Source organism: Rhipicephalus sanguineus, chromosome 4 (genome assembly GCF_013339695.2).
Source record: "Rhipicephalus sanguineus isolate Rsan-2018 chromosome 4, BIME_Rsan_1.4, whole genome shotgun sequence".
Lineage (NCBI taxonomy): Eukaryota > Metazoa > Arthropoda > Arachnida > Ixodida > Ixodidae > Rhipicephalus > Rhipicephalus sanguineus.
The window spans coordinates 190515058-190534672 of record NC_051179.1 but is presented as its reverse complement, the minus strand read 5'-3'; the positions used below and the strand labels follow the sequence as shown (position 1 = coordinate 190534672).

The window sequence follows — 19615 nt, the reverse complement described above, 5'->3', positions numbered from 1 at the left end:
TGTATCGCCGTCACTTCATCGATTGATCTACTGCCAAAGATATTAGACTGCACGAACTTTTCTTTACAGCTCCTTATATTTGGAGAGGTGCAAGACTAAAACAAGCTCTTAAAAACGCTCTTATATAGCAAAAGAGTAAAACAACCTTTTACTCTCTCGTGGGATGCAGGAGTGAAACAGGCACTTCACTCTGCTTCGCCAGGAGGAGTGGCAAAAGAAAGTAAAGCGTCTCCCTGTAGAGAGAGCATAATGAGATCTGCGGGAGTAACACAGCTCTTTAACTCTCACGGCAGGAGTTTCAGTTTTTAGTGTAATTAATGATCGTGAGCGCAGTTTGTGCCAAGTGCGCGGGAATCTATTCCTTATTTCTGCAAGCCTAGGTATGGAAAATGATATCGGCTTTCCGGGGCGCCTCGGCGCTTTATTCATGTCCCATGGCGCGTCTGCGTTCACGTGGCATAGTTTTCATACACGATCATTTGCCATTGCTCAATGTCGCTTTTCTAATCAAAACGAGTGCTTTTACAGGCGCAAGAGGCATCGCTTAGTGCCGGCTGTGGTCTACATGAGCATTTATGCTTAGCTTTACGACAGGTGTACCGGTCGACGGCCATTCGCAGTGTGACTGGTATGCCAAGTTTATGCCAAGTGCAATCGCAAGTCTATGTATTATCGGAAGTCCTATAATAACGGCCATAGCCTTCGATATTCATGATAACAGGCCAATGCGGGCAGTGCTATTACTCTGGTTGCGCGCCTCGAGAGACGTTGTCACCTAAACTTCCCCCTCCCCTTCCCCCTTCGTTGCACGCGCGCTTTCGATTGCCTTCGTGCAAAAGAAAAATGACAGGTTCCGCGGCACTCTGGAAATGAAGTTCGGGTTTCCCAAGGCCAGAAAGTTTGAGAACACCAGGTCTAATATACATCACTGGCTTTCATGCAGTAGGTATCCAAGGAGGAACAAGGGAAGTAGATATTCGATTATTCGTGAATATTGTTACGTGGTTGTGGCGGTGAAGAAGGCTGCAGCAGGACTGGAAAATACAGAACGCTTTATTTCGACAAACTTGTACCCGGCAAATGAAAAGTCAACTTGCGTACAAGCGATTCACGCTGTAAACTGGTAGCGGCGAGAACAGCCCTCGACCATCGAGTAGTGTGATCATCGGCGGAACGCGCCGTCTTTTATAAAGCAGTCATCACACGATGACTGTTTTATAAAAGACGACGCGTTATCGCTGGTGCTCGCGTAAGGTCTCGAATAAATTTGTTTATTCGCGTCCTGCACGTCATATTGACAGAATGATCACAAACATTCGCGAAGCGTCCCAAAGATTGCTGTGTGGTCTGCGCCGAGCATTGCTAACAGTTTTAACGGCGAATCTCTTTAGCAAATCGTTCCTTGTCCGGGGAACCAAAAAAAAAATCATCATAAACGGGTATCTGCCACAGAAATTGGGTAAATACCACTGGTCCACTAAAAGTGACGGAGGCAGCAGTTGGCCCAACAATTGGCTGCGAAGCGGCGGCGGCGAGCCGAAGACCCCGAGTACGGGAAAGGCAATGGCGGCTGCGAGAAGACCCCGAAGCGATGGAATGGGCACATCAAAGACGACGTGCCTGTAGATCTATGTGAAGTGCGAACGCTTGGTTTCAGCGCGAGGTTCTGTCTCGGGAGTTTGGACATCCGTTTCGTGTCTCTGACTGTCTGTGGTTCAACTCGAACCTCTCTGCGCTGAGAATCAACGTAGGAACAACCCAGCACCACCTAGCTAATGCCTATCAATGACCTAGAAGCAACCTAGAAACAATCTAAATCGCCTAGCTGAGGCCTAGAAACAAGCTAGGAGTCTTCATTATTCTTCAGAATCGTCCAGTTTCGCTGTTTCAAGCCTTCCGCGGCTTAGCGCAAGCTTTGCGGCTTTTTTTTTGTATCTGAAATTCGAATAGGTCAAAATAAGCAATAAACGTGCGTCGCAATACAGCTATTTTGATAGATCACGTAGCAGTTTGATTTGATCCAAAGAATGAACACGAAAGTTTGTTGGCAGTGCAAGGCGCGCTGCGAGAAGCAGGTTCTACGTCCGTTGTAATAACCTGGGCCGGTTTTCTGTAAAAGGCCTTACGTCGGACGATCTGCAATAAAATACTTCAGCTTTCAAATTCCTATGCTCGAAATACCACAAAATTGTTCTCATCAATGGTCAAGAGGGTTTGCGCAGGAAAAAAATTATGAATGCGGTCGCTATAATCCTTCGAAAAAGCCAACTGGTCCTCAGCGTCCATAACGACACCCACCACTCCGATTCAACCCTCAAGCTTGATATTTCTTCCTGCCGCAGGATCATTATCTGAAAAGTATCGTATAACAGAAAAATTCACATGAGATGTTTGGCGTTGTGTTGGGCAGTTTGATTGCCTTCGAAGCCAGTGTAGGAGAAGTTGAGAACGCCATGTGCGTTGTCGTCAGAGCACACATCTTGCTAGCGTGTCTAGTCTCAAGCTCTTGCGTATCTGCGTGACTTTTCCAGCTCTTTTGGGGTAACACCAAAGAGAAACTGCAGCTAAAAAAGAATCACTTGCATGCTGCAGGAAGCGTCGTGAAGCTGAGGATGGCAGCTCGGAGGTACGCTGTGTCACAGGTGCTTCTCTGGTTGCTTCTAAAGAGAACGCTGGGCATGTCTAAGACTTCAGAACAACGCTGAGAGTTCTGTTGGGACGCAGATGCCGGCAGGTGTGAGGCAGAACACTTGGAAACCAAGTCCTGGGCCCTCTTGTTTCCGCCAGCATCTGTCCACTGCGCACTCTAAGAAAAAAAGGTGTCTTCTTTGCTACACATGTGAATCTCCCATGTATAACTCCCTTTAGAGAGGCACGCTGACTCTCTCTATAGGAGAGTCGTGGGATGTATGACTCTCTTTAAAAAGGCACGCTAACTCTCTTTTGGAGAGTCGTGCGTCCCACGACTCTCCTAACGAGAGTCCGCCTGACTCTCTAATGAGAGTTATACATAGGAGAGTCACAAGTGTAGCAAAGAAGAGTCAAAGAACACCTTTGTTCCTTAGAGTGTCGACAATTAAGTCCTTTACAGCATTTGTGCAGTTAGTTACCTGTGTGCATATTTTTTTCTTACCAATATCACGATCTAACTCACGACAAAAGGAGACATACAATGCAAGTATGCCACTCGGTCAATAGTAATGACACTGGAAGAAATCTTACAGAAGAGTGAGAGTGGTTTGTGAATAAAAAAAACTAGCTACTACACAGACGCAGAGCGACAGATCATTAATGCTTCTGTCGACTCAAGAAAGTGTACGCGAAATACTACACATCGGAGGGTGCTACTTACCCTGCGACACTAAACTCAGCGGTCATATTGTAGAGGCGCTCCGCCTTGCGGTTGACCATGAAGTACGTGCACTGCTCAGCATGGTGGAATACACTGGCCGTGGCTCGCACAATCCACCACTTGCCCAGGAACTATAAAGAAAATACTGCGACGTCTGAGGGAAGATACCTTGTGTAAGCCGCCACTAAACAATCTGGAGTACAGCAGTGCGCGTACATCAAACTGATCAGGTGCAACAGAACTCCCTGACGGGCCTTTTCGTGCTCATTCATAGCAGCATTTAGCGCAACAAAAGAACGTCGAAAAGACAACACACATCACCACTCAGTTAAGAGCTTGCCGCCCCTCTCGAACTCTAGATAAGGAAGTGCGGATAAGTCTGAAACTCACCTAAGTGTGCACATAATTAAAAAAAATTACACCATCTCCCGCTAAAGGGGACCATGAGGCGATGCGAAGCCGGAGCACTTGCACGATCGCGTTCCGTTGGCGTTCGTTGGGTATGCTACCGACCACCGGCATGCTACGGACCTCGCATCGTGGAACGCGAAGAGGAACACTACGCGCGTCGTGTCTTCCCTCTAGCCTAGCCGTTAATTCTCACAGGTCGAGCGGGAAATGCGGTCGACAGGCGCGCGAGAGGGGGGCAGCGTAGGAGAGAAATGAGAGGGGGAGGGGACGCGCGTGCGCTGGCGCTGATCGCGGCGCTGCTCAGGAGAGAATTTCGGCAAGTCGAGCCCGCATTTCAGAGGAGTCAACGGAAGCAAGCGCTGGACAACGCGCGCAGCGCTCTACCCGCTTGAAGGAGAGGGGACTAGAGGAGGAGAGTAGCACATGCGCCGCGAGAGCAGAAGCGAGAACGCAGGAGGAGCGCAAGCAGGTGCTGGGAGAGAGGTGAAGAGGGTAACGCGCAGCTGTTGGAGAGAGGGCAGGAGGAGAGTTGCGCACGCGTAGTGTGAGTGCGGACGCCCAGGCCAAGGCCGCGGGACATACCCCCGAGCAAGAGATGCTTCGCATCTATAAATATAGGTTCTTCTGGGCGCACAATTGCGCACCTTCTGTCCGACGATCGGCGCCCGTGGTGAGCAGCCTAATTCACATCAGTATGTATATTAACCAGCGTGGTAGTTTAGCAGATTAGGTGTCCGCTGCTAATGTCGAGAAATCGGGGTTAGATTCCATACAACGGCTGCCGATGTCGGCTGCCGTATTTTTCTGCGTAATCATCGAACTTTTTTCTTCAAAAATTCAGCTATGTATTGCGGTGCGATCGTTACGCGGGATTACGCAGGCTAAAATTCGCGAGAAAAAATGAAGTTGTGCCGAATGTTGGCGACCACATGCATAACCAGAAAAGCGTGCTAAATAAGTCCTAGCTCAGTATAAAAGGCACACGTTCACTTCTCTTTGAACGAATTTCTTCACAGATAGCCCCCACTCACTCGGGCAATCGCGGAAAACTTAACAAAGGGGGGGATCAAGAGCCCTTTATGGCATTATCAATGCCTTTTATCTTCACTATATCAATGTAATTTTAGCTGAAACCGGAATGCGCCCGAAAAAGTGACTTAATCAGCGCGAACGATTTGAAGGAGACTGAAAATCAAGGAAAAAACGGAATTCACGGTGTTTAGTCTTTCCCGCCGCCGAGCGACAACATCTTGGAATGGTTCGAGAGTTCAAAGTTCGCATTTTGGTTCTCAGTTTCGAACGAAACGGCTGCATCAGAAAGCAGGGAAAAAATAAGCATAGAGTCTGGTGTAACAAATTTCGCGATGTATACAGCGCTCCGTTTGTTCCTTGAAACGGCAATTTGTGTTCTGGCGCATTGTGGTCGCTTATCTGCTTTCTTTGTTGGGTAACTACGTGACCGTAGACGGCGGCGAACAGACGCTCGTTGGTGGCACATCGCCATGCGGACGACTAACGTCCATGATCAACGATAAGAAAAACATTTGTGGTAGCTGTAGTAGTTAACGTTGAGAGCATAATCAGAGAAAGCGGTGTGACAGCCAGAAGAGCGTCGACTAAAGGCCGACATGCCGCAGCATGTTAACGGTGTACTGACACAAAATATCGCGGCCGAGACAGCCTGCAAGATCAATTCCTGTGAACATGCGTATATCATCTGCAACTTGTCTAGAGCAAATATAGTTTGGAAGCAAGGGCGTAGCCAGAAATTTCTTTCGGGGGGGGGGGGGTCAACCATGCTTTATGCATGTTTGTGCGTGAGTTTGTATGTGCGCGTGCATATACCCGCAAGCAAAACTGAAATATTTCGGGGGGGGGTTGAACCCCCCCAACCCCCCCCCCCCCCCCTGGCTACGCCCCCGCTTGGAAGATATTTTATGTGAATTTTGAAGTTTGCGTGCGCGATCCAGTGCCATACGCCGAACCTCCCGCCACTGACACCCTCAAAAGTGACATGAAGTGACCCCCATACTTCCCCGACGTCACAACGCGGCAGACAGTGCACCAAGTTATGATCACCTCATAGTCGCCATTTATTTTGCCGCGCTTGCCGCTGTGCGCTCCGAGCGGAAGTGCTTCACAGCTCTGTGCGCCGACGTGGTCGAGCGTTCCACACGCTAGGTCGTGATAGTTGCACTCGGCGGCTTGTCGTTTTTGGAGCTCTCTCAAACCGAAACTGAGACTGGTCGGTAATGAGAAGCTTGTGATTGATTACCTGTCGAGCGCTATAGCAAACGATGTGCCGTGTCATGACTAATAGGCCCCCAGCAACACATTTCAACAATTAAACACGACGCTAAAATCTTTTCACCAGTACACCTTTAAAGAATAAACAGAACATGACGGCCGGACTAGAGGGAAACGCAACGCGCCTCGTACCTCCCCTCTAGCCCGGCCGCGATTTTTCTGTGGGCGATCGTAAGCGGGGAACGTAAGCGGGCTAACGTCGCAACCTCGCGGTACGTTAAGGCACTGACGAAATTGCTCTTCTGCCATTGGAATCGCGCCAAACGGGACCTACGCGTAGCAACAACGCGTTGCAGGAGCCAATCACGAAGGCCAACGGTCATGATGCATTACTTCAATATACCGCTCCTAGACGGCGACACCACCACATTATGGTATAAAATTTTGAGCACAAATAAACGACGCTGGACGAAGAAGTTTATTTGCGCTATAAGTTTTATATCATAATGTGATACCAGCTAGCCCACCTAGCATTGAGGGGAAAGTGAGAGATAAAAGGCGCGTTTCTAAAGTCTCAAGAGTGCGTGACGGTGGCCCCGTGAATAGCATGCCCGGAATCTGTTGTCGCGGCCTGAGAGGTTGTGGGTTCGATTGCCATTCATGGGAGTTTTTTTTTAGTTTTTACTTGCCACCTGATCAACTGAATTTTTCGACGTCATTTCCTTGACGGAAATACGTCACTGAAATCTTGGTGGACCCCGGCAGGTAGACAGGCGCCAAGGAGGCATGGACAACATCCCTGAACTGTGCTTGATGCGGCGGCAGGTATACGGGATCCATGGCCGGCCGAGGAAACGTGGACGGCGCTCATTGGGAGACGGTTTCGCAACGCGGAATGCGCGGTAGTATAGGCTGCCTCCCCTTTAAGCTTTCGTGTTTGACGACTGCGCCATTGTAATGAAATATACACAGAAATCGACATAACGCCTGCTCGCTAGGCCGGCTGTTTTTGTCTGACCTTCGTCTTTCTCTTCTTTGCCCTCCTCGAGCATGTGCCGTGCCCGAGCGCCGCTGTCTTCGTTACAATATATATATATATATATATATATATATATATATATATATATATATATATATACATAAAGGAGGATGTGAGTATGAGGCAGGCAGCAACGGGGTGCCTCCGAATGCATTCCTGAACCCCCGCTGCTGCACCGGTCTTTGTCAGGCCGGCCCCCGCCGAAGCCCACAATAAATGTAATGTGTTTCACTCTGACCTTCCTTCATGTAATTAAACCGATAGCCAGGAACCTTCTGTGGAAGCTATTTATTTATTTATTTATTTATTTATTTATTTAAGGCTCGTTAGTTCAGATGTAACGGGAGACGAAAAAAAAAACATGGCTGATCCCTCCGTCACAGGAATATGTCGCACACGGAAGCGAAACGTGACTTCACAGAAGTAGTACTGATTGTTTAGTAGAGATATCTGAGCGCTTGCTCATTGTCTATTGTTGTTTGGCAGCTATAGCGCCGTTTGACGTGGATGCACCCACGTTGACTCCTAGTGGCACATCTCCATCGCGACGACTAACGCCCACTATTATGATTTAACCATTGTGGTAGCTGAGGTTGTTAACCTATACCCGGGCTCAGCGTATCGTGAATCCCGCGCAAAGATGACATAAACAAGCACATAATAAACAGTGGTACTCGATATGCACCTATTGAAAGCGTCGTGAATTAAGGAGAGAAACGGCACGTGGTGCGCTCCCGAGTTATAGGGCAACCAACGCCTCTGTTCAAGCATGTCAAGCATGTCAAGCGTGGTCAAGCATATCCTCCGCTATGTCGATGACTATTTGGTGCTGTTTAATGTCTGTGTTTATTGTCGACTTTTCGTGAATATCTTAAATGTGTTCCGAGAGAACGGCAGCGGCCTAAATTTCACGGTTGAGATGATGACAGAAGGAGCACTCCAGTTCCTAGACTTGAAGTTGGATGTTCTACCTACACATGTGTGTTGGCGCTATCATCCACGTTCACTTAAACTATTACTGGATTTCACATCAAACCACTCAAAAATAATCAAACAGGGCATAGCCTTTTCCTGTGTTCGTTCTGGTTTGCAGAAATCTTGTCAGGACGGACTACACATTAGTTTCAGTGAACAGGTGGCAAGACTCAAGCAAGCGGGTTTTCCGCAACGCACCATTGCGCAAGCCTGCGAAAAGATGCTCAAACGGTTGAAGCCGAATGGTTCACAGTCGAGGGGCGACGAAGAACGGACTAAGAGAGCGGAAAAGTACACGGTCATTCCGTATACTTACCGTGTCGCTCACGGTTTGAAAAAACGTGGCTCAACGTTATGACGTTGACGTTGTTTCCTGCTTCCCTCATAAATTAGAATCCATGTGCGCAAAAGTGCCAAAAAGCACTGACACACAAATCAGCGACAATGGGAGTGTTCGCGGCAAATGCGGCATCAAGCACAATTTTCACTACACAGATTGCAAAGAAGCCGTCGTCTATCAAATCCCATTATAATGCGGAAAATCATACACCGGACAGAGCGGAAGGATTGTTAATATCCCTCCTAGGGAGCAGGAGCGTTCACTGTCAGACACGAAACCATTTTCACTCGCCGCCCATCGCAAGCAATGTGGCTGCACAGCATTCTTCGCCGACACTATGATTCTGTCACGTCATAGACAACAGATAGCAAGAGAAGTCATCGAAGTGTTCCACATCCTAAGGAAAGGAGAAAAATGTATCAGTCGACCATCTATCGCGCTAAGTGACGCGGAATTTCAATACCTAAGCGGCACCTACACATGATTACAAAGATTATATATTTTATGTTCCTTTTTTGTACTTCACCTTTTTATTAGCATGTTTTTTTCCGAATAAAATCAGTTGCGAGGTTAGCGCCCGTGTTGGGCACTTTCTTTTTTCTGTCCTCGTCCCTTACTGCGCTGCTTAAATCATGATGCCTCTGCTCTTCCATACACTATACCACACTACGGTTCAGCAACACGGGAGTCAGAGGTTCGTAGCATGAGCCGCGAACGCTGGAAGGCGTTCCACGTCCCGCTGGCCTGTGTCTCGCTTCACCAAGGCACGACGCTCGCCCGTCCACACCGTTGCGTTTCTGCAGCGCTAATTGCAGCAGTTTCATTACTGAGTGTGATTGTAAGGACCGAGTGGTGGTTCTTCACGTTTGCGAGTGCGTGGCTCAACGGGTCGGACGACAAGAGAGTACGCACGAATTAGTTTCAATCAACATTTATGGGGACAAAGGATTCTAGGGATGGTGACGAAGAACAAGCAGAGAGATAAACACACATAAATTAATCTGAAAGACCTAACCGCGGAATGTCCGATCAAGGTTACAATAAAACGAAGTCTCACGACTTGTACACAACGCTGTCTTGAGGAGGGACAGTCCACGTGCGGCGACGAGTTTCGTCGAAGGCGAGCCCAGGCACGCAGGTGACACGTCCCGTGTGCCTTACAGCAGGAAAACAAGGCCTCCGTAAGGCCTCCCGTTTGATCACGGCCTTGCACCGTCCCAGGTGGCGACGGTGTTCCGGAACTGGTGATTCCTGCACGCCGCCACAGCAGGAGCCGCGCGCGGTACCGGTAGCCCCAGGGAGGTACCTCAGCTCCTCAGGCCTCACCACGAACAGCCAGGGGGAGCTCCAGGGACAGCGCCCTGGTCCGGCGTGTCCTTCGGCTAGCTTCGCTCAGCCCTCTGCGCGTTCCACAGGCGCATCTTCTCTTCTTTTTTCTTTCCCTTTCTTCTTGTGCCGCCGCCGCGCGTGCCACCTGCCCCTGGCTCGCCTTCATGTCGCCGTCGTCTTCATTCTCATAAGACCACACGAACATCTAAAATTTCCACCAAAAGTTCACAAACATATAGATTCCCTTTACAAATTTCCTCCATTCATTACAGTGATGTTTCATTAGTGATGTGTCCGGGACGACTTCGTAGTTCACGTCACTCACGCGGCGTAGCACTTTAGACGGGCCAAGGTACCGGCTCAGTAACTTTTCACTGAGGCCACAGCGGCGAACGGGCGTCCACACCCAAACTTGGTCTCCGGGGTTGTAGGACACTTCCCTGTGGCGGATGTTGTAGCGTCGTGCGTCTGCCTGCTGCTGCTGGCCGATGTGCAGTCTCGCGAGCTGTCGATGTTCCTCAGCACGCTCTGCAAGTTCCCCGGCGTCAGTTGCCAACTCGTCGGCATCTTGATACGGTAGCATACAGTCAAGCATCGTCTGCACTTGGTGGCCGTATGGCAAAATCCGGTGAAATATTTTGTGCTGGACGTCGATTTACATTGCCATCGTGTCTGCGAGCGTCGTATTCAGTCGTTCGGTAAGTCCGTTCGTTTGCCGATGGTATGCGGTCGTCTTTCGGTGTCTGGTGTTGCTTAGTTCGAAAACCTCCTCAGTAAGTTGCGCCGTGAATGCTGTCCCTCTGTCTGTTATTACACTGGATGGAGCACCATGACGCAAGACGATGTGGCGCATGAAGAATTCCGCTACATCGGAAGCCGTGGCTCGTGGGATTCGGTCATTTCAGCGACGCAGGCGCCGCCACGCGGCCCTCCTCCAAAGCTGGTACACGATGATTGATGAATATATGAAAGCTGGAACACTGTGATTGATTGATTGGTGAATTAAACAAGCATACAGTTACGACGAGACAGATTGTTGTTAATGGGAAGAACAGTCGCTAAAGCTGCACTGCGGGACTTTCCATTTAACATTTTTTTTCCCGAACTTCATGGGTGAGATCGATGTCACTCACTCAATGAAGAAATAGAAGGCATTCATCGGAGGAACGTCTGAAGGTGCATTAAAGGGACCGACAACTGGGCAGAACGTGTGATTAGATCCGGGTAGAAATAAAAAGACCGTGAAATATAGTGACAGCTAGATGCTAGCATTGTTTTGTATTGTGAGTAGGATTTATATTTTTAAATCTTGCTTAAAAGTAACCAACACCGCTGCACTCGAACACGAACCGCTCTCGCGCTTATTCTTTGCAGCATGTGTTGTCAAGTGTGTATAAGATAGAAGTGCGTTATCAAGTGTTCATTCGCTGCAGATAGAAAAATTCTGATTTAAAATGTTTCACGGCGTTTTCCCCGTTACCATCCCATGGCTAGAAACTGACCAGTTAGCAAAAAATTTGTTGTCAGTCCCTTTAAGGATGACTTGTATTAGGTTTGCGTCTTCGAACAGCGGGAGGCCTAATATTTCATTTTATTATTCCTTGGCTCCGTTTCCGAGAGATGGTGGGACCACGCCGCGTGGATGTACGTTCACAGACACGTAGTGTATGCATCGCTAGTTACTCATAACAATGGGCACAGACATTTGTGCGCGCATTCTCTAAAGGCACGAACGCGGCGATGCGGCCTTTTCCCGCGCGCTGCTCACCGATCGCGACACGCCGCTTTTCTCTCTATCTCCCGCGGAGCGTAAACGTTTCTCTCCCGCCGACCGCATCGCTCCCTGACCTACTTACGCCGCTGCAGCCGGCTGCCGCGCAAGCAAACCTCGAATGAGCGCCTGTTTTTCCTCCTCACGCGAGCGTCGTCATAGCAACCGGACATTGTTCTCATCCGCGCCACCTCTCTCCGTCTAACGGGGAGAAGCCGCGAGCCGGTGACGCGCCGGTGGGCGCGCGCGCCTCGACATGTCCACTCTTGTCTCGTGACTCTCGCGCCTGCAATGTGGACATCGTGCCGCTGCTTGTCGAACGGAGGCGCCGACGGGCGAGACGCCGCCGCGGCATTCTTTCCGCCAGTGGGAACGCCACTTTGCACACACGTGGAGGGTTTATCGGTACTTCGAAAAAAAAAAATGTAACGCGCGTAGAGGTTCCCTCACGGCACCGGGCTTTTGACACGCTTGTGATGGAGTGTGTGCATTCGCAATGACTGACTGCAGAGCTGAAAGTGTCGGTACAGTGTGTGTGCGTGTGTGCAGTGAGTCAACTAAACGCGTACGAGCGCATGGAGAACAGAGTCGCAGGGCACTGTCTATAGTTTGCCCCAACAGTGCACCAGCGCACAATTCGCAATGCCCACGAAATATAGGTGGCGCGCTGTGCGATTCAAGATGGCGCCAGGAGGAGGGTCAACCCGTTTATTAGCATAGGAAGAGATAGGACGTGCGGACGTACGGCCCGTGCACTTTCACCGGATAATAATATTAACAATATTATCTGAGGTTTAACGTCCCAAAACCACGATCTCATTATGAGGGACGCCGTAGTGGAGGGCTCTAGAACTTTCGACCACCTGGGGTTCTTTAACGTGCACCTAAACCTAAATACACGGGCGTCAAACATTTGCGTCTCCATTGAAAATGGAGACGCAAACACTATTGTACACCAAGTACAGTGAAAGCGCCTTACGACTGCGAAAACAGATGGTTAACCAGCAAAGCATGTTAAAGAGAATCGCTGCTGCAGCATCTTCATCGACGCTGTCACTATCGGTGCTTTCACAGCCTTGAATGTCCAGCAAAAAAATCACACCATCTCCGCAAAAGGGGGCCATGAAGCGATGCGAAGCAGCGTTTCGGCATGTCGAGCCTGCGTTTCAGAGGGGAAGTGGAGAGGGAGAAAGCGGGTGAGGGGAAGTGGAGAGGGGGAATGGGAGATCGGAAGGGGAGACGAGATGAGAAGTGGGAGAGGGGAAGGTGGAGAGGTGTGTGGAGAGGGTACGCGCATGCGCAGTAGGGGTGGTCACGCCACACACCACCACCGGATTGAACTCCGCCATAAGATGCTTCGCATCTAAAAATCTTCGTCGTCAAGGTCATAGAGTTTCCTAAAGTTACCTAGAGGGGACTCTGGCGCTGCGATCGTTCAGCTACCATGGGAATGATGGGTAGTGCACAAATTTGCCTAGTCTTCGTGCTTGCGGCTTTAAACGTACTTGTAACTTTGTTTATTGCTATGTTTTGGTTTTCTTTCGGATAAAAGAATGGATCGTTGTGAACTTTGTGACCAGATTTGAATCGCTGAGCCTAAAGAAGCTAAAGTGGCGAAGTGAAACTGCTGACTTTTGCGGAACTTCGTTTTGCGACAAAGCGGACGCAGGCGACGCGGAGCCAAACGGAGCGGAAAGTACGAAGTTTAGACACATTTGTGTACTATCCATCTTTTCCATGCTGGCTGAAGCGTCATGCGTTGCAGCTCCCACAGACACTAGCGCCAGAGTTCCCTCTAGTAAGTATTGTAGGAAACTCTATGGTCAAGGTGCGCAGTCTCTGTCAAAATCAATCTAAAGAATTTCCTCCCACGAGAGCTGCCTCGCCTTCTCCACGTTCTGGGCTCAGGAGGAGGAGGAGAAATAAACTTTATTGCTGATAAATGGGAGTGGGAATGGGGGAACCTGACTAGACGGGGGGCTAGATTGGGACCCAGGGGGCCGTAACACTAGCAGACCAGTCCGCCAGCCTGGTCTGTATGTGCCAGTTTGTGCTCCTTAAGGACCTCTCCCAGGCTTCTGGTGAGGCTCAGAGAACACTTTGTGTTGCAACTTCCGAAGAAGAAGAAGTTGCCATATTCACGCGCGGCTCCAAGCCTCGAGGGATTCTGCTTTGCCCGTTTGACCAGCAGGTCAAGCATGAATTTTCTACCGCATTAAAGCCTTTAAGTTCTTTACCGAAGCGTTTGTCTCTTCAAAGTGGTGCCGAAACCCGCCGGGAAGCCATCCAACGACGGCATCCACAGTAACCGAGGGCAGACAAGCGTCTATCTCGACCGGCCAATCGTCCAGACTGCCACGACTCAACCGACCACCGTCATGGACTCGCTTAAAGGCAAGCGCAAAGCTCATCGCACCCTTTTAACGAAGCTAGTAAATGAAATCGAGGCGGCTGTTTCAAATGACGGAGCAAGCTTGCATGATCTTCAGGTACTCGCAGACCGGTTGGAAGGTATCACCGGCGAGCTGAAATCTGTTGATCGGGAGATAGAGCCGTATTTAACGGGCACTGACAGTGAACAAGAATTCCTTCGTGCTGCCGAGTACATAGACAAGGCTGTTACTTACTCGTCCAAACTGAAGTACCGGATTCTGCAGTTGCAGCCATCGGCAGAACCTGCACCGCCAAACCGAAACTCTACCGCGGCGGATACACCGACTTCTAGTCACAGCATAAGGCTTCCTCGCCTGGAACTTTTGAAGTTTAACGGAACGCCTCGCAACTGGCCTCTATTTTGGGAGCAGTTTCAAACAGTAGTCCACGAGAACCCGGCTTTGACGGATGTAGACAAGTTTGCCTATTTGCGATCATCGCTGACAGGCCCCGCCGCTGCTGCTATTGCCGGACTGCCTGCAAGTTCGAGGTGTTATCAAGATGCACGGGCCATCCTCATTGCTCGATTCGCTAAGGAAGACATCATTGTCAAAGACCACGTCGAGCAGCTCATCGACTCACAACCCGTTCGGTCAACAGCAGATGTACGCGGATTGCGTCGCTTGTATGACGACATCGAGGCTAATATTCGTGGTCTCCGGGCATTGAAGATTACAGAGGAGTCGTTCTCAACCGTTCTACAACCGATCATCCTCCGAAGTCTGCCACGAGAGCTGGTCCTCGAGTACTACCGGCGTGGCGAACAAACCAAAGAACACCCGTCGTCCAGCGGAAACGACGCAGTAGGTGAGCAGACGTCTTCCGCATCGCAGAGCAGCCTACGATCTCTGCTTGACTTCATCAACAGAGAAGTGGAAGCACGAGAACGCTGCGAGTCCTGGAGCGTTGAAACGGACCGAAACAAGCGAGCTAAACAAACTGAAGCAAGCAGGTCATACCAGAAGCCATTCAAATCGAGCATGTCGAAACAAATAGCACAGACTTCAGAGTACCACACACGAACTGTCTGTTTCTTCTGTAACAGCGACGAACATGCTACCGAACATTGCAAAGCCGCGCTTACCATCACAGACAAGAAGACCAAGCTTCAGCAAAATGGGCACTGCTTCAGATGTACAATGAAATCTCATCTGGCGAAGGATTGCCACAGAAAGGTCAGCTGCCTTAAATGCCATCGACGACACGCGACAACCATGTGCGAGCCAAGCATCGTGAGTTCCAATTCTGAGAGTGCGGCCACGCCCCTTCAGATGCCAGCGGTCACGGGACAACGACTGATTTACCTTCAAACAGCGATCGTGCATGTGTCCTCCGGTCGGACAAGTGCTGTCGCGCGCATTCTTTTTGACGGTGGAAGTCAGAGAACGTTCGTGACAAGCCGACTTGCGAAACGACTCAAGTGCAAAACGACAGGCCACGAAAATTTGTCAGTGGGATCCTTCGGCGGCCATAACAACAAGCGAAGCTTCCGAAAGGTTACGCTGCACCTCCAGGGAACAAATGAAGTCTCAAGATACAGCATAGATGCACTTGTCATTGAGAAGATCTGCAATCAACCGGTTCCAGTGCTTCAAGGCGGCGAACTGAAAGAAATGTCAAACCACGGCCTTATAATTGCTGGTTTCGACTTGCCAGCCAGTCACGTTAACGAGACGTCAATAGAGCTTCTAATCGGAGCCGACCACTACTGGGAACTTGTGACAGGCCAAACACAGTCCTTAAATCAAGGTTTAAGGGCAGTGGAAACAGTTTTTGGCTGGACAGTTCACGGACCAGCGACAACCAACTTGACAGAGCTGTGCACGGAAGCCATGGTTCTGAACGTACAAGCTGGCCCTGTACACGACGCAATCGAAAGGTTTTGGAATGTTGACTCCGTGGAAATGGAATCCCACAGAATGAGGACGATCCTGTTCTGACATATTTTAAGGAGACCGTCAACCAAGTGAATGGTCGCTATGAAGTAAGACTTCCGTGGAAGACGGATATTCTACGCGATGACAACAAGGCCGCAGCACAAAGGCGGCTAAGTCAGATGACAAGGAGGCTTCTTCGAAACTCTGAGTTATTGGCAACGGACCACGCGGCCATCTCCAAGTACGCCAATGATAATATGGCCGAAGTGGTCGACTACACGGCAATCGCAAAAGGCCCAATATATTATATGCCTCACCACGCCGTGATCAAAGAAGACAGGTCAACGAAGACACGTGTCGTCTTTGATGCTTCTTCACATGCAAAGGAGCACATTTCGCTCAACGACAGTCTCCACAGTGGGCCCAACCTGAACGCCGATCTAGTTAGCCTACTGTTAAGCTTTCGTCGCCACCGCATCGCTCTCGTAGCCGACATTGAAAAGGCATTTCTGCAAATTTTGATCAAAGAAGACGACAGAGATGCCTTGCGATACCTTTGGTATGAGAAACTTGTCGTACCTAACGAGTCGCTCCCAAGGGTGATCACGTTCCGGATGACACGGGTGCCTTTCGGCACGACTTCAAGTCCGTTTCTTCTTGCGGCAACTATTCGGCATCATTTAGACAAGATGTCCACTGAGTACCCTGCTACCGTCGCAAAGCTGCAAGATTGCATCTATGTTGATGATATAATCACTGGAGCCGACAACGTCGATGAAGCTATCAAGCTCTGCGCAGAAACAACGAAAATATTTGCTGCCACTGCAATGAAACTTCATAAATGGGCATCAAACGAATTAGCTGTTCTCAAGCACGTGCAGTTGAAGCAAGGTTGTGAAGAGCTTCCCGTCAGCGAACCACTACGTGTTTTCAAGGTTCTTGGGTTGGTTTGGCATCCCGATACCGACAACCTATCGTTTTCCCCTGGACCTGTCCTCGACTTTGTGAAATCCAGAATTGACACCAAGCGCTTTATACTGCAAGCAACCGCAAGACTGTACGACCCACTAGGATATCTAACCCCGTTCACTATCAGAGCCAAGATATGCTTTCAGCGCATCTGGAAGCTCAACGTCGAGTGGGACGCTGCTCTTCCGCCTTCACTCCTGAATGAATGGAAAGGGTGGTGTGATGAGCTCCCTATTCTCTACGGAATCGAGCTGTCTCGCTTCTACCTGCACGATTTGGCACCACAGGTTAAGAACAGCACGCTTCACGTGTTTGCTGATGCAAGCCCATCCGCTTACGGCGCAGTCGCCTACCTGTGCACCTTCGATTATCAAGAAGGGTCTTATTCCACAATCATCCTTTGTAAGGCTCGCATAGCCCCAATAAAAGAATTAACCCTGGCCAGATTAGAGCTTCTTGCTTGCTTAATCGCATCAAGACTGTACGAGCACGTCAATCGGTCCATCCCTAACTCCTTCAACAGCGTGTACCTGTGGACAGACTCTATGATAGCGCTTCACTGGATAAGAGGTGACAGCCATCGTTGGAAACAATTCGTACGACATCGAGTGAATGAGATTCAAGCTGCTACAAACATAAAGTGGTGGAACCATTGCCCAGGGAAGGAAAACCCTGCAGATATGATCACCAGAGGATCAAATGCTGAGCAGCTCGCATCGTCAGAATTGTGGTGGCATGGACCTTCGTGGTTACTTAAAGGCACCGAACACTGGCCACAGCAAGTTGGAATAATTTCGGACCTATCGACCAAAGAGGACAGACAAACATGCCACATAGAAGTGCACGAAGCACTGACTACACTGGCTACGACATCACAGTTAGCGCAACCGATTATTCCTGTCGCTAATTACAGTTCCATCACTCGTTTACACCGGACAACTGCCTGGGTCTTGCGATTCGTCAACAAACTGAAGCATGACAACAGTGCAACAGGATTTCTCACATCCCACGAAATAGCGAACGCTGAGATGTACTGGACGCGCCAAGTCCAAGCAGAAGCCTTTTCGGAAGAGATAAGGGCAATTCGAAGAGGTGAGCAGCCCTCCTTCACGTCACCTCTGCGCAATACCGGGACTTTCCTAGACGACACCGGAATTTTACGCGTGACAGGCCGTCTTCACTACAGTCAAAAACCTTATTCCGAGCGACACCCGGTCATCCTTCCGAAAAAACATCGTTACTCGAAACTCATAGTTTCTCAGCACCATCGCAAACTCCTGCACGCTGGTGTACGAGACACGCTCGTCCACTTACGAGAACAGTTTTGGATTCTGCAAGCACGACAGCTTGTCAAGAATGTCATCAATGAATGCGTAGTGTGTAGTCGTCAACAGGCAAAACCATTTCAGGAACAAACCCCTCCTTTACCTCCCGACAGAGTAAATGCAGCCGAACCATTTCAAGTTGTGGGGATTGACTTCGCAGGACCGTTATTAGTCAAGGTCACACGATCGTTCAAGAAAGTGTACATAGCACTCTTCACCTGCGCGGTCGTCAGAGCTATTCATCTCGAACTGGTTGAAGACATGTCTGCTTCCAGCTTTCTGCACGCCTTTCGCCGCTTCGTGTCCCGAAGAGGATTTCCTGCGACCGTATACTCCGACAACGCTCTCACGTTCAAGCGAAGCAAGAAAGAACTGCTCAACCTCTGGAAAAGCATACGGTCGGAAGAAGTCGCGAATACCTTTGCAAACAGCAAGATTGAATGGAAGTTGATTGTCGAGCGAGCACCTTGGTGGGGAGGATTCTATGAACGTCTAGTCAGATCCGTCAAGTTAGCCTTGAAGAAAACCGTCGGACAACATAGCCTCACGAAAGAAGAACTTGTCACGACTCTAACGGAAGTTGAGGCCGTGCTGAACTCTAGGCCAATCACGTACGTTTACAGTGACGTTCGAGATCCGGAACCCCTCACACCGGCGCACTTCATCACAGGAAAACGCCTGGTTTCGATTCCAAGCCCGAAATCGTCCGAACTGCGCCCAGTGTCAACAAAGCAACTGAACCAATTATGGAAGCACAGACATAGCAATCTAGAAGATTTTTGGCAACGTTGGGCAAAAGAATACCTTCAAGAATTACGATCATCCCGTCGGCACAAGCCAACTGCGGAAGTAAACATTGGAGACGTCGTACTTCTTGAAGACAGGCTACAACCGCGCCAACTGTGGAAGCTAGCCAGAGTGACCGAAGTCCACGCTGGTCGCGATGAAAAAATAAGGTCATGTACTATCAGACTTGCTGCCGATGGTAGCGTGATGGCATTATAGACAGGCAAACAGAGAGTCTTATTATTTCTTTGTGCACAGACTCATGTTCTTCAGATGAGTCGAGCAGCTCCGACATGAGTGGAATTGATGAACTGCCTTGACATCTCCATGTGTGTCTTGCCAATGGTTCGAGCAAATGATTGCACATGTACCTAACCAAAAACTGTCATATTGTTTTTGAGGACTATCGGTCACTACTGTTTCTTTACATTTTTATCGCTTATTCACTTCATTGTGATTTTATCTGCTGATCTCTTTTGTTGCACTTCGTGCGTGTTCTGGTTGCGTTATCGTGATGTGATAATGACTGCTGGGATTTTGTGTGCCAAAACCACGTTGTGATTATGAGGCATGCTGTTCTTGAGGTTCTACCGATTTTGACCTCTGGGGGTTGTTTAATGTGCACCCAAATATAAGTGCACAGGCATCTGGCATTTCCCGTTCATTGAAATGCGACACGCTTAAACATGATCCTTTTATGTCAGCAGCCAGGTACTGTAAGCACTGTACTGTCACGGTGGCTGGAATGTCATTATCTTGGT

At 49.4% G+C, this 19615-nt stretch overlaps 1 protein-coding gene across 1 annotated transcript in view; it reads right to left on the bottom strand.

Moving 5' to 3' along the window:
* The window catches only part of LOC119390975 (uncharacterized), a 232878-nt gene that overhangs the window by 132103 nt on the left and 81160 nt on the right, over nt 1-19615 (bottom strand). Inside the window, exon 2 of the mRNA XM_037658685.1 lies at nt 3353-3483. Within this exon, the coding sequence (XP_037514613.1) occupies nt 3353-3483 (131 nt within the window). The remainder of the gene's footprint in view (nt 1-3352; nt 3484-19615) is intronic.